At 42.9% G+C, this 15,916-nt stretch overlaps 1 protein-coding gene across 1 annotated transcript in view; it reads right to left on the bottom strand.

The window, feature by feature from the left end:
• DLGAP1 (DLG associated protein 1) overlaps positions 1-15,916 on the bottom strand; it is a 166,447-nt gene that overhangs the window by 19,284 nt on the left and 131,247 nt on the right. The window contains exon 7 of the mRNA XM_063130592.1: positions 3,552-3,973. Coding sequence (XP_062986662.1) covers positions 3,552-3,973 — 422 coding nt within the window. The remainder of the gene's footprint in view (positions 1-3,551; positions 3,974-15,916) is intronic.

Raw genomic sequence — 15,916 nt, 5'->3', positions numbered from 1 at the left:
TGCCTGGGTCCAGCTCCAGCTGAGAGCCCCCTCCCTCCTGCTACCTACTGTCTCTGGAGAGGTCACCAGTGAGGGAGGAAGCAGCAGCCAGGCACCTCTCCACCGTGCCTGGGTCCAGCTCCAGCTGAGAGCCCCCTCCCTCCTGCTACCAACTGTCTCTGGAGAAGCCACCAGTGAGGGAGGAAGCAGCAGCCAGGCACCTCTCCACCATGTCTGGGTCCAGCTCCAGCTGAGAGCCCCCTCCCTCCTGCTACCAACTGTCACTGCAGAGGCCACCAGTGAGGGAGGAAGCAGCAGCCAGGCACCTCTCCACCGTGCCTGGGTCCAGCTCCAGCTGAGAGCCCCCTCCCTCCTGCGTCAACTGTAACTGCTGAACTTTGCAACTAAGGCCATAGCTAGACCTAAGGTTTATCCCTGGATCATCCAGTGGTCAAACCTGTTCATCTAGGTGACACACAGGGGTTCCAGTGCTCAGGCAGGGGCGAACCCTGGATGATCCCAGGATAAACCTTAGGTCTAGCTGTGGCCTAAGATTGTAGTGCCTGAATTTGCTTTCCTTTCCCCCTCCTCCTCCTCCCCCCTCCCAATCCCCTTTCCTTTTGTGTCATGTCTTTTAGATTGTAAGCCTGTGGGCAGGGACTGTCAAGAAATCCTTTTGTAAGCCGCTGTGAGAGCCTTTTTTGGCTGAATGGCGGCATAAAAACCCTCAAATAAATAAATAAATAAATTAAATGCACATTCATAGAAATAAGAATCCATATTGGATGGGGAAATGCAGTAATAAACAGGTGCAAGTACACAATTCTCCTTACTAGTCCAGCAGTTGGGGGCTGTGTATCACTTAAACAAAGCTGGAATCCTGCCAACCAGCTAGTTAGGATGCTAGTTTCAGCTCTCAACACCCCCATGCTACAAAAAACAAAAACAAACAACAGCTGATTAGCAGGGTTTTCAGCTTTCAAATGTGTATGTGGGTGTAGCCCCAGCCACTCTGTGAATACACTTTTGGATCGGAACCACCACTTCTAAAATCTGACCATATACAAGTCCAGGGTGGATGTGTGTCCATATACGGATTCAGCAGCTTTTATGTTGATTATAATCAGCACTGACTGACGCTCAACCATTGGCACGGACAGATCTGGCTTTAATTTTCTTACTACTCCTATTACAGATAACTGAGTCCAGCGGAAACTAGCAAATTTTACTATGATAAAACGTGTGCATAATTAGCCGAAGAAAAATCTCCTGATGTTATTAACTCAGCCCGGAGCCACTGACATTCTAGCTTGTTTTTATGTGCAGCAACAAATTGCATTCCTAACTCGAAACATTCAGTCCCATCTGACAGTTTCATTCTCGGCTAGATAATACCAAACGTGCCTATGTAACATATAAGCCTCTGTTAGACAGCCCTGAACCATCTCCTCCAGACAGCTGTTCTATACAAGGGGGCATTGTCTGAGAAAAGTTTGTATCATATTACTTCAAGTTCTGGGGGAGCATTCTCTCTCTCTCAGCTGCCAGGGGGTCGAGGAAACTTCACTTGCTGCAAAATTCTCATCAGTTTACTGTCCATCCAATAAACCTCCTTCTGAAGTCCCAAAATTCATTTGTGGGTCACCTAACACCCCCTCCACAATCTCAGCATAATTGCTATATTAAAGGTCTATGATGGTGCAGTTTAAAACAACGAAATGCCTGTTGTTTTATGCTGGGATTTATCATGGACTTTAATTTGGTGAATTTAGATAGGAAAAACTGCTGAGCCTGCAGGAAGCAGCAGCACAACAACTTCAGGTGATAAAAGGAACCAGTAACAATCACAATTATTAAGCAGATATGCAGCTGGAATGGTAAATGTGTCACTTTATAATTGTAGTAATGTGACCCATTCCCCAATTATTAATTTACCTTCTTATTTGTATCCAGGAAGTACGTTATTCATTACCTTTTTTTAAAAAAAATCCTGCCCTTTCTCTATGGAGCTCAGAGTGGCACATGGTTATCCTCCTGCACCTATTTTATCCTCACAACAGCCCTGTGAGGTAGATTAATGAGAGAGAGAGAGAGAGAGACTTACTGGGGTTAAAATAGTGGGGGATTTGAATCTGGGTCTCCCCCAGTCCTAGTTTGATATTCTAATTACTACACTGTTTGGGATGGGGAGATAAAGACAATGATCTTGTTCAGGTGACACATTTTGAGCTAAACATTATGACTCTGTTCAGATGACAAGCTAAGCCACAGTGGGTAAGCATTTTGAGCGAAACATTATGGCTTAGTGTGTTGTGTGAGCCATGACTTATTGTGTTGTGTAAACCATTCCTAACCATGGTGCTACATAACCATGGTTTAAATACATCTATTTGCTGCAAAAGAGTTAGCGGTCTAACCATGGCTCAGCATGTTGTCTGAACAGGCCCAATAAGTGAAACTGAAATTGCAGAGTATTTTTAACTTTTAGCAGTGGCACAAGTAAGCCAAAGAGAGCTGTAGGCTGTCACTAGTTCCGTTCGAAGAAGTGTTGGGGGCACAAGTGTAACCACAATCCAAAAAACAACAGTTAAGTTGTGGGAAAGTGGTAAGCATCACCTTTTCCCAGCAACCTAATACTGTTGTATGAATGCAAACACAAATAAATAAATAAATATGTAATTTCCATAGAATGAATGAGACAGAAGTAGGAAGTTCATCTAGACTCTCTGCAAGGAAATAGCAACAATACATTCTTCACGCAAAAACAGGGCCATTTGGAAAGGTTCGTATCTAAAGCCTCCAGTACTTGCTGTTGGAGTTTATAAATCTGGGCAGTGTGTGTTCTGGGGTTGCAATACTCAACAAAGTCTTCTGAGAAATTTAGTCTTCTGGGTGAGTGGGGACAAAACAGTCCTGGGATCGGATCTCCTGAATTTAAAAACTAAAACTTAAAAGGTATTGCAGAGTGCCTAAATTGGATCAGGGAAGCAGCTCTGGGAGAGAGGGTGTCAAATCCTCCCCCCTCCACTATTTTATTAATTGAAATATCTCCCTACATGCCTGAAGATGCTGTCAGCCCAGCTGGGGTAAAAAAAAAAAGCAAGAATGGGAGGCAAAAATGCCTCCATTGTTCATTCTGCCACGCCTTCAATGTCGGAGTCCTCCATCTATAGAGCATCAGTCTCTTAGGATTGCATTCTGACGACACAGTATATTTTATTTGTATTTTATCTTGTGTTTGTAAACTACTCCCAAAGCTCTGCTAAAGGTTGTCACAGAATTTTAATAAAATAAAATAAAATAAAATAAAAAGCACCTTTCGTGACTGGAATGCAAACCTGCCAGACTTACACCTTCTACTTAGATGATTCCTCAGATTAATTGTATGCTTAGTTACAGATGTGAAATCAGAGGATACAAATAAAAGGATGCCCAATAATTTACAGTGGTGCTTTCAGCAGCCAAAGGCATATTTGGGAATCACTGGTGTTTTGGTTTTCTAATTTGTAGGCCTTGGTGCAAAAAGGGATAAAATAAAGGTCTCTTTATATATCAGTATTTCAATTACTTACTGTCTTCAGGCAGGTGGTTTTCTCGTTCTTCTCTCTCCATTTGTTGGCACCAACCTTCCATACGCTCCCTCTCTGCTTGAAGAAGCTTCAAGAACCAGTGTCCATCTCTTTGACACACTGACCTTTGAACAGCTTCAATTGGATCTTCCGTTATAGAATCAATCCAGGGATCCGGTGGAGGTAAAATTGAAGGATCAAAATCTGCATCAAAGTCGTCATCCACTGCACATGCATGATAATGATTTCCTGAGCCCTGTATGCTTACAGTGGAAGTGCTGGCATCTCGAGAATACTGTCTTAACATCTGCACAGGATACGAATGGTCCTCTTGAGGGTCCATGGACATTTCAAAGTTCTCGTGGAAATCCATATCAGCTTGAACTGCTGTTGTAACACTGTTTGACCGGGTGAACCTGCGGAAACTGAACAATACAAAACAAAAAGCTCAGGCAACAACGATGTTCACAGGCAGATACGTTCCTGAGATAAATAGGTGAGAATGTAGACCAGGACAAGGGTCTTTATATTCCCATGTAAATCCGCCAGAGTGCTAGAACTGAGAATTTAAATGGTAATTAAATCACTTTTCAAACGTTACTGAATCTAGATCTTATTAAGTTTTCATGCTGAATCAATTTTGTAAAGTTTGTGAACAGACAGTCCTGGCATATAATTCCTTTATATAATCCTATGTATTTGCTCCACTGATTTAAGAAGGTGTTACACGTAACGAACTTTGGGTCAAGTCACAGTGATATTTCTCCTGGATATCCCGGCAAGTATCCAATAGTGTTTTCAAGAACTGCAGAGTAGGTGGGTGGGATTTATATCTGGGAAAGGGATAACGCCCTCTGCCAGAACAAAACACTTGTTTTTTCCACCTTATCTCTGTACCCCCACAACTCAAGTCATGTTTGGCCTTAGATAGAGTTGACCCATCACCTCTCTAGCATGGCTATCTTTCCAGAGTAAGTGCAACATGACAGCTGTGTAATAGGCTATACATACTCCACCCCATTGTGAATATTAATCAATAAAAACATCCTGATGTCAGATTTGTACACAGGGTATCTTACTTTGAATATTCTCCCTTTTTCTGTAACTTGTCTGGTTCCAGACATAGGGTAAACATAACACACACAAGCAGCTCTGGCCATTTTCATTTTGCCTTTCATTGTGACTCTAAATTATCCAAAGGCAGAAGTAGCTCTTATTTATTTCAGTGGTACATACGTCTATAAAACAGGAGTGCAAAATCAGCCAGAGTTCAATGGTTTTATTTTTCTTTATTTAAATCAGAGATCCAAATGGAGAAAATAGCTACCATGCAAAACACTGATGTCTTCATAGCTTCTGCCGGGAACAGACAACAACTTTCACCTTGAACAGAAACAGTGAATACTGTGGCGGTGTGGCAAGGAAGCACAACATGTTTCTTCTTTCTTTTAACATGTGTTAACTCCATGGAAATATTCCAGGCTGGTTTAGGTGCAACAAAGGGCCAATGCTGATAAGAGCTAAGTCTGTTTAATTTTGATGAAACAGTACAACGATTGATGGGCACAGGGCTAAAAGGGAGCCGTTCATCAAGGTATGACTCATCCTGTTGATGGGAAAAGCAGCATCAACCGAATTCAGAAGCTAGTTTTACTGGGCAAAAGAGTAATAGCTAGGGAACATGGCGGGGGCAAGGAAGGAGTTTTGAGGGAATTGTTGTACTAGGGAATATTGTACAGTACGAGGAAAGGGGAATCTTTAGTAGCAAAGCCGTTTTCAGCACGATAAATATCCATGACACACACAGATCCCCTTTTGCCTAACAGCATAGACTCACTGAATTTTTGGTCATGCTGCTGCATGTTTTGAAGAACAGTGTTAAGTAGTGCAAAAGTAAGTTATGTAAGTTCCATTTACACAGACAAGCTAACGTATTGGAATAGGAGTATCTCCTCATTCTATCTGTGGTGTGCTACTCCTATGCAGTCTACCTCTCAACAGGATCCATAGGTGGCATGAAAATTCAATAAACAATGTCTCTGTTATGACAGCAACCTTAACAAGAATAAGGGCACAATCCTATGCATGTTTAGACAGGAAAACGTCCTACAACTCCCAGCATTCCCAGCCAACATTTTTTTCTGTCTAACCATGCATAGGATTGCGCCGTTAGTGAAGTATAAGCAATGCTTAAGTCACACGAAATGAACTCCCCATACCTGCCCCATGTCCCTTTCTATCTTAAACTGTATAACACATAGAGTTGGATACAAATTTAAGCTGGACCAACTGTGCTGGTAGAAGTGGACTTTCTTGCTTCCTCCTTGTCCTGGCACCCCTCCAGCTCCCTGAAAATGCTACACAGGAAGTCACAGAAACTCTTCTGAATGGCAAGAGCTGTGGTGTGCATGGGGGTTCAGCGGAGGGGCCTTCTGTGAGTGGAGCCCTTCCTCACGTGGAAAGCAGATCCTGGATCCAACCCATAATCCATGAGGCAGCTGCTGAAGTCAGCTTCTCATGTTGCCTTTTTTGTCTTAACGTTTTATATTTATGACATATAAAAGTGGCCCTAGGAGATGGTTTCTCAGTATACATGGGCACTGCAGAATCATACATTCTGATTTTTCATACAACACAAAATCCCAATTGTGACAATATAAAGCTCTCCTCTTATGTGAAGATGATGTAGTTCCATCCAGAGCCATTACATGTTAAAACTTAGGAATATACCGTCTCACTCTGTCCTGAAGCTAAACATGTATCGTAAAAGACAGGCTCTGTTCAACATACGATAATGAGTGACCTAGTTTTGTGTGCCTTTATATTTATTTAGACAACACTGTGGTACAGCCTTGCTACTGGGTTGACTATTCTTGGCACTGGCCTGTGTAAACATCTATGCCGTCAAAAGAAGCATGGGTTTGCAGTGGAAATTAATATAACATCATTGTAGAACTAAATAGTTCAAAGGAATGTCTCTCCAGATGTCTTGGGAACCAGAATGTTCAGCTAAGTTCTCTTGCTAATGTTAATTTATACTCCAAGAAAACAGCAGTCCTCTGATTACTTCTAAGATGTCCTAGACCAGCCTTCCCCAAATTTGGTGCCCTCAAGATGTTTTGGCACTACAATTCCCAGCATTCCTAACCATTGGCCATGGTGGTTGTGACTGATGGGAGGCACAAGGTTCGGAAAGGCAGACCTAGACTGTTGTTATCATTTTAAGGCTAAAGAATAGAAACGCACAATATTATATAGATTGCCTAATAAACCTTGATTACTGATTCAAGCTCTACATAGGTATTGGTAAACCACGACAGGCTCATCAAACAGGGTTACATACAGCTCACTGGCAGGGCTATGAATACATGCCTGCAGCAGGGCTTTTCCTAGTCAGAGGAAGGTTTTCGGATGCTGCACTTAAGTGGACAACACACAGTTATTTTACTGAATCTGAATATAATATATAGATCAACTTTTGTTGTCTTACATTCTGCTTAATGAAACATTCTGTGTAATTGCAAAACTGCCATATTCCTGCACCAAGCTGGCACATCCTGCGATGCACCAAGCTGAATCTAAGCCATGGCACGCACCATGGCATGCTAGAGGCTTATGTATTCCTGTATTTGCTATCTATCGTGGACAGAAAAAAAACATGGGAGTTGTCAAGCACCTGGCTTGGTTGTTCACCAGTTGTGCAGATCTTTATAAAGGTTAACTTTCCTGTTACCTTCACATTCTGTTTCTCATATCTAGAAGTCGGAACCCAGCAGGACAAGCCTGTCAAGACGAAGTTTCTTTCTCAATTAGGCCTGCACAACTGGTGACCCATCAAACTGAATGCTGCCCACTAGCCATGGGCTTGCCAATCCTTCTGTTTATGCAGCCCTGGGTAGCCAGAAAATAAAGGCATTTTGTTAAGCCCCTGGTAACACAACCAGTGACAAGGAATTCTGAGGGTCAGGGTATACTTGGGACTTTCCGAAGGGTCCTTTGGGAGGGGGCTTATCGAAGAACAGAATGCAACATTTTGTACCGGTCATAGGCTGGCAAAATATGGCATTGTTTATGTAAGAATGGTTTTCTGTCTATGGAGCACGTATGGGTTCTTGCGATCAGTCATGGGAGGGAGGAGGAAAAAGTATGATTTCACCAGAGCAACTTTGATGAGTATATAAGTATGCTGGTATGGATAATGGGCAGAGAGTTCAGCCTTCAGCTTGCTGGAGGTGAGCTCTTCTCCTGCGTACGTAGTAAAATAAAGCCTCTGTATCTGGATCGGTCTGGAGTCATTCCTCCCCTACTGGGTTTGGGGAAATTTCCCTAACACCAGTCCCTAGTTGTGCAGACCCATTCTAGACGCAATCTAGACTCTGCTGCCTGCCAATTGAGTCTTAGTGGTGGTGGTAGTTTTATAAATCTTTCATCCGTATTTCTCAGAGTAAGGATCCTCAGTTTCCTGCTTTTTGTGCTTTAAACTTCAGTGCCTTTGTGCTTAGTCATGCCTCACTGGCACAAGGTGCAATAATTACAGCCTCTGAAAACTATGACAGTTACCTGGCCTAAGGTGAACAAAACCATGAGACCATAGACTGGCTAAACCAGTACAGAACACAATGCAGAGACTGTTCTGAACAGCAACAGCAGGTTTATTTGCATGTATTCATCTCTCTGCCTCTCCTTTTATATCTCTTTTGAGAACCTTGTTTACATTTTTAGTCAAAGGGGATTTTCCTTTTTGCACAACAGGTGCTGAACAACTTACAGATGGTTTTGATTGTGTTAATTATGCACTGTTTATCTTGTTGCCTTGAAGTTTTAATTGCACACAAATTTATATGAACTGGCTATGGCTTATGGGTGAAACAAATGCATTTAAAACAGAGCTGAACTGAACTTACAGATGGTAAGTAGCAATGGTATTGGTGATGGTTTCAGTTTGCTTCATTATTATCGTTTAGAACAGATGGCTGTTGCTGGATTAGTCCCAGAGAATGAGAGAGATAAAACAGGTAATGCGAAACTTTTTATTGGAGAAACTTCAGTTGGTGAAAGATTTGCAAGCTACTGTGATATCTACAATTCTTCATTTGATATATTGTAACTGAGGGCAAAAACATGTCATTAGAAATCCGGTCAAGTGTATTAAAAGGGAAGGCTTAAATTAACCCTTCCTTCCTCAGCTATGATCCTGACAAAAACCACTCTTCCTATCCACTATAAGTAAGAAAGCCCCTAGTGTCACATCTAAAAGGCAGCCCATCCTGGGAGAGGGAGAACAAGACTAGTTATACTAATGGAAAATACTTTTGCCACTTCAGGTAAGTAATCACCTAGTTCTAACTTGTTTAGCACTCTTATTTCATAGTTTATTGACAAATAGAATCAATTAATGCTGCAACCCTAACTATACCAACACAATGGGTGTGGAGGAACTTTCTATAGTTCAGGTTTCATTGACAGATCACTACTTGGTGGGGTTTAGACTCACTGGGACTTGGAGTATCTGCACTTGCGGCCCAGACTTCCTGGTTGAACCGCGGGCTCAATTGAAGAAGCCGACGGACTGTGGACGGAGGCAGGTAAGGGAGAGGAGGGCGGCGGGGGGTTACCGGGACCTGCCGTTGTTGCTGCCTGTGCGGTGACGGCGGCAGAGCCCAATAAGGGACCAAGGGGGAGGGGGGCCTTACCTGCCTCCATCTGCGGTCCGTCGGCTTCTTCAATTGAGCCCGCGGTTCAACCAGGAAGTCTGGGCCGCAAGTGCGGCCTAGACTTCCTGGTTGAACCGCAGGCTCAATTGAAGAAGCCGACGGACCGCGGACGGAGGCAGGTAAGGGAGAGGAGGGGGGGTTACCGGGCCCTGCCGCTGTCGCCACATGGGCGACAGCGACAGTGGCAGGGCTCGGTAAACCCCAGTTACCTTTCCGGCAGAGCTCCGGATCGAGGCGAAGGATCCACCTTCACCTCGATCCTCTTCGCCATGCTCCGCCGGCCCCCCAATCCTCTTCGCCTCCGCCTTAAGGGGAGGCGAAGCACCCTGCTCCGCTTCTAATTCCCCGTTCCAATTAGAAGCGGAGTACATCCCTACTTTTTAGGCCTATTCCATGGTGTAGGAGTAGCAGTGGTAGCAAAGATGGAGTTTTTCTCCAACGCCATTGCATCTGGACAGAATGGTCCAATAGAGCTCTTTTGGGTGGTCAAAGACCTATTGCATTCTGGCCCACAACAAAAATTTCAGACTTTTTGATTGCCTATTGTAACAAATTTGTACACATTTTGCAAATAAAATTGCTTACAACTGTGCCAACATGGATGCCATAGTTTGTGCAGGTCCAACTGATGTTATTTTCGGCATCTGTTTGTCCAGTTATAATGGATACTTTCCCGTATGTACAGCCTGAGAATGTGGACAGGATCTTTGGAATGATGAGTTTTACCAAATGTGTGCTTGACTTTTGCCTTCATGGCTAATGGCCAAGTGATAAGGGTAGCTGTGAATCCCTCTTTACACGATTCCATCATGCCTAAGAGGCAGTGGTGAGACATTTGTTTAAAAACCCACCCTATTGGATAACTTCTGACAAGTCTTCAATATTGCATTCTTGGACAATATTGCTGCCATTTGCTGTGGAACCCAGATTGTCTAGATCCATTTAAATCTGGCTTCAGATCTTGTTATGGGACAGAAACCGCTTTACTCACCTTGGAGATTATCTATACTGGAAACTGGACAGGAAAATGTGTTCCTGCTGTTTCTGTTGGACCTCTCAGTGGCTTTCGATACCATCAAACATGTCATCCTCCTGGACTACCTGGCTGGGATGGAACTTGGAGGCAACGTTTTATGTTGCCCTGGTTCTTTTTGTAAGGGCAATTTCAGAAGGTAGTGCTGGGGGAGTCCTGTTTGATGCTGTGGCCATTGATCTACAGTAGTCCTCAGGCCTCCACATTGAAAGTGCTGGGGAAGGTTGTCCAGAGTTTTGGGGTTCAAAACCACCTGTATGCTGATGATACTCAACTTCATCTCTACTTTCCAGCTAAATCCAAGGAAGCTGTTTGAGCTCTAAATCATTGTCTCAATGCTCATGTTAATAATGGACTGGATGAGGATAAACAAACTGAACCAATCCAGACAAGACAGTGATGCTCCTGGTCAGCTCAGTGGCAGATCAAGGAATAGAGATTCAACCTATGTTGGATGGAGTTATACTTATTTGAAGACTTGAGTTCACAGTTGGATATGCTCCTGAATTGAGCCCTGACCCAGGATGTCCAGGTTTCAGCAGCATTGCAGAGCTAAGGCCAGTATGCCAATTCTGCCTTTTACTGGAGATGTCATCTTAGTTACATTTTGTTTGGACTACAGTGATGCATTCTGCATGGGGCTGCCTTTGAAAAGCGTTCTGAAACATCAGTTGGTGCAAAATGCTGTAGTCCAATTATTGGCTGGGCTGGTTATAGGAAGGAAGTAGCTTTCTTTTTACAGCAGCTTTTATTGGCTGCCAGACCATTTCTGGGCACACTTCAAAGGTCTGATTATGAACTATAACTCAACTTGAGACTATTTGAAAAACTACATTCTCCCATATGAGCCTACCCTGGTTTTAAGATCCTTGGAAGAGGCCCTTCTTTCTGTTCTGCTCAGAGGCCGTGATTCTTTCAGTGCAGGAGATGGGAGCATACTTGGGCGGGCCCACGTCATGTGGCCACAAAAGCATTCTCTTACTCTCTTCAAGATGTGTGGTGCCAATTGCACGGGCTGCTATCAAGCTGCTGCTGCTGTTTGCTTCCTCCAGCAGACTGGCAGTAGCGTTGCTTGCTTCATTTTGCAAACTGTGTGTATGCAGCATTTGTGCATGTGCAGGGGGCATTCCTGGAGGGCAACTGGCGGAACAGTCCCACATAATGCTCATTTATATAACCTGGGGTGATCTCTGTGTGCCTTTCTGGATGGTCCCCATCTTCTGCTGCATATTGGCCATTGGTGCGGGTGCATAGTCCCATCAGGTGCCTGCACCAACTTGAGACTCCACTCACTCTCCAGCTAAAAAAATAAAAGAAACCTACCATGTGACTGAATAGAAGCAGCTGCCACTACCAGCAGTCTGGAAAGAGAGTCAGTGAGTGGAGAATGCAATGTGGCTGAACGGGGGCAACTTGTAGAATTTTTGAAGAGGAAAAAAAGACGAGAGTGGTTGAGTTTGCATGACACACCAGGCTCACTGTGGGTTATTTAATGCACGATGAAACATGACACCTGCTGGGTGCCATTTTTGGGGTTGCGGCGTGTCATCTGAACTCGGCCATTGGTGGTTATGTGAGAGTTAAGCAAGGGTTGTTTAATCCCCACATAACTCCCCGTTCTGAAGACATGTTGCAACCTCATCAGGGGCTACATATTCAAAAATGGTGTCCAGCACACACCAAGGCTCATCATGGGTTAAATAACCCATAGAGAGTATGGCGTATCATCATGTAAACCAGGTCAGTTTGTATGAGAGATTGTGTGTGTGTGTGTGTGTTGCTAGGTGACCTGAGTCTAAAATGCCAATTTTGCAGGTGGTGAAACCAAACAAATTTATACATTACACTAGACTGAATATTACTAAGTTATTCTGAGCAATGGACAGTTTAAAAGGTCATAACACCTGTTTTCTGTGTATCCTTACCATGAAAATTGACATGCTGTATTGAATCAAATGGGAATAAACAGCCTGAAATGTTCAAGTTTAAAGACTCCCAAAAAAGTAAACTTACTTTATCCCATACAAAGGGAAAGATTAGCACTACATACAGCAATTGTTTTCACTGGTTAATTAGGCAAATATTGATAAATTTCATTTGGTGATGTCAAACGTTACTTGGTAGGGCTAACACTTAAAGATGTATTTCTGTAATTTTTTAGACTGTTTTCATTCTATATTATTGTAATAGACATTAAAGATGACTTTTCATTTCAGCACTGAGTGGTAGTCTTTGCTTACAGCTTATTGCATCACTCACATCTAGTCATATGAAAATGGTGAATTTATTTGGTTTGGCTCATTCGGAAGTTGGCGTTCCAACTGTTTACCAGAAAATGGACTGTTGCCTGGAATGGGTACTGGGATGTGGTTTCTGTGACAGGATTTCTGGCTGATTACATCACTCCCATATAGTCATGTGTATCTGGTGAAATTGGTTTGTTTGGCTCACTGGGAAGTTTCTGTTCCAGTCCGTTTTCCTGAGATATTGTTTATCTCCCAGAACAGGTGCTCAAATGTGGTTTCTGCAGAGGTTTTCTGGCTAACTGCATCCTTCTAATACAGTTGTGTGACTGGTGAATTTGGTAGATTTGGCTTACTTGGAAGTTGGTATTCTGAGCCATTTTCCGGAATACAGACTACAAAGGGTATCGGAATGTGATTGCTGTGGAAGTTTCATGGCTTATTCGGTCTCTTCCATCTAGTCATGTGTGACTGGTGAATTTAGATGGGTTAGCTCACTTGGAAGTTGGCGTTCTGGGCCATTCCGTTCTGTCCCAAATGGGTTCTGGGCATTATAAGGTTGATAGAATAAACTATTGCTAGGTTTTCAGTGCTAAAATATTGTTCTTAGGTGTCTCTAACATATGCAGTGGTTTTTGGCATGTCTTTTAAAAAATATATAGGGGCCATTCTGATCCATTTAGCTTTTACACCAATCCCATTTTTGCAATTTTTTCGGTATTTTTAAAGATAGTTTTCTGTTTTTAAATTGTACCTGAGCTATCTTGAGAGACTTTGGCCTGAAAGGCAGTATTCAAATAATTTAAATAGTTGAAATGGCCAGGCAGAGTGGTTGCAGTTGTAACTGCACAATACACATTCTTCTTCGGCCCTTCCCTTGGTTCCTGAAGCAGAAGAGTATTGTGCAGTGCTAAGCATACTTAACTAGAGGTATCTCCATTCAGTAATTTCGTCTCCATGGGTCTTACTCCCAAACGGGCATAGGATTGTAGCGTAAGATGTGGATGATAGCCATTTTATTCTATAATGGCTGAAAATTGCCACTTGATATGTCCTTTAGCAATAGATTCCACAATCTAAACACTTGCGAGACTTGACTAGTGAAGCGTTGTGTCCCCACAGGCCAACATGGTGGGAAGACGTTTTCTTTTCTGAACTTGAAGCATGCAGCTCAATACTAACTTGGTGGGTGAGTGAGGGCCTTTTCTGTGCAATGGGTGCTACTGCTGCTGCTGCTGCTGCTGCAGCTGGATCTTTAGTGTTTCTTTAGGGATCTCCCTGCTTTATACTCCTGGTGTTGTTTGACCTGAACGGCAATGACATGCCTCATTTTCCCTTTCTGTGTAATAGTTTGGAGCTGAGCGATGTGAGCTCAAAGGAGTTATTTTTGGTGGTGTTCTATGGGTCAGACACACAAACACCCAACCCTCTGCTTTGCACTCCTGGAGTTAAAGTTAGCTTTCTTGCTTTGGTTTCTCTTCTCCATGTGATGTACTGCTGCAGAACCAGACAAATGTGAATGCTTTAGTGTAGTGTTGGGATCAGACTCAAACTTTCCCTTGCAAACATGATCTCTATTTCTCTTTGTGCAATTGGGTGCTGTTGAGTTAAAACACTTTTTCTACTTGATGTAGAAAATGAGAGTGCAAAGGTGTGATTTAGTGTGGTGCTGAGATCAGACCCAAACTCTCCCTTATTGCTGTCATGATCTCTCCTAGATTGTTTTCTTTTGTTTTTTGGCAATCCTATGCATTTTACTCAGAAATCAGTCTCTCTACATTGAATGGGGCTTCCTGTCATGTAAATCTGAATAGGATTTCCGCCCTGCCATGCCTCTGGTAACCCCCTCAGCTCCACCTCTGGAAATCCACCCTCTGCCCCACCAGCCATACTGAGAACCAGCTGCCACTGCCCCCGCTGCCATTGGGCTTGGCAGGAAAGTGAGAGAGGGCCTTTTTGGTGGCTGCTCCTTGGCTCTGGAACTCCCTGCTAAGGGAGGCCAAGTTAGCTCCATCTCTGTTGTCCTTCTCTTGGCAAACAAACACATTTTTTATTTAGGCAGGCTTTTGGCTTACAAACCAATTTGTTTCCTGGAGTAGGTTTTAATCTGGTATGTGCTGTGTATTTCTTTCTTATTGATGTGCTTTAATTGATACCTTGTTTTTTTAGTGTGTGTGTGTGTGTGTGTGTGTGTGTGTGTGTGTTTAATCAAGTTTTAATAAAATGCAAAACCAAAACAAGTACAGACTATTGTGGCTAGCAGTGTTACAATGCATCACTCCAGAATCTGAATTGTGCAGGTGTAAGAGCAAGAGTTGCTGAATGTGCATTAGCATATGCAATAAATGGATATTACACTTCTATGACTAAGGCTCAGTTTTCCAGTCCTTGTGTAAGTCTCAGTCTATGTGTCAGCTTTCAGAAAGATATTTTTTTTCCATATTCTGTTCATTCATTTTTGTATTGATTGTCCAGTAGATGATTTCCAATTTAATGCAATCTCAAGCTAGGCAGCTGCAAGTATAACAGCAATCAAGTCCTTATGTAAAAGGTGTTCATTCTCATCTTTGAAAATTGTAAGTAGTAATAGGGTTCCACAATGTTTAATTCACTATTCAGTAATTTCACATATTGTAGCAAGGACTTGGTTCCAAAAATCTACAACTATTAGACATAATTGCCACATATGTATTAAGGAACTGACATAAGGTCATCCTCTCCAGCACAATGGTAAAAGAGACTTCTTAAGATTGTGTATATTAGTTGGGAGGATGTGCCACTGCTAAATTACCTTCATTGTGGCCTCCCTTATTTGTACCAAAATTGTGCGAAGCAGAGGTAGGTGGGTGGGTAGATTAGAGACAGGACCATTGGTGCTTCATTATAATGGTTTTCAGGTCTGCTTCCCATACTAATTTTAAATCCTGATGAGTTTCCATAGATGCCAATTCGCCAGTTATATAGTATGGAGGCTAGACCTTCCTTGGAATCACTCTTGGATAAGCATGCATTTTCAAAGTTTGTTAGTGCTTGAGGAATGCCCTCTTCTCTCGTGAGCGTTTTAGCAAAATTTGTAGTCAGGAAACCCTCATCCCTTGTAGATGTACCTTAAGGAGAGGGAGGGACATGGGCTCTCCCCTTATAAACAAATCTTTAACATGGAGGAACTTCCACTTCTTTCAACCCAGGGATTGTGCTGGTTTGTCTGGTCCTACAAATGTAGGGTGGTCTAAAATTGGGTACAGGGGGGAGGGGGAGGTAGCAAGAAATTTGGCCCATGGTCTCCAAATTTTGAGTATTGTTTTGAAAAAAGAGTTTTCAATCCTCTCTACTTCAGCCTTGTTAAGTGCTAGGAGTGGGACAGTTATTTAATGTTTC

This window comes from Elgaria multicarinata, chromosome 7 (genome assembly GCF_023053635.1).
Source record: "Elgaria multicarinata webbii isolate HBS135686 ecotype San Diego chromosome 7, rElgMul1.1.pri, whole genome shotgun sequence".
Taxonomy (NCBI): Eukaryota; Metazoa; Chordata; class Lepidosauria; order Squamata; family Anguidae; genus Elgaria; species Elgaria multicarinata.
Note: the sequence above shows the minus strand (reverse complement) of the source record. Positions and strands in the feature narration are given on the sequence as shown.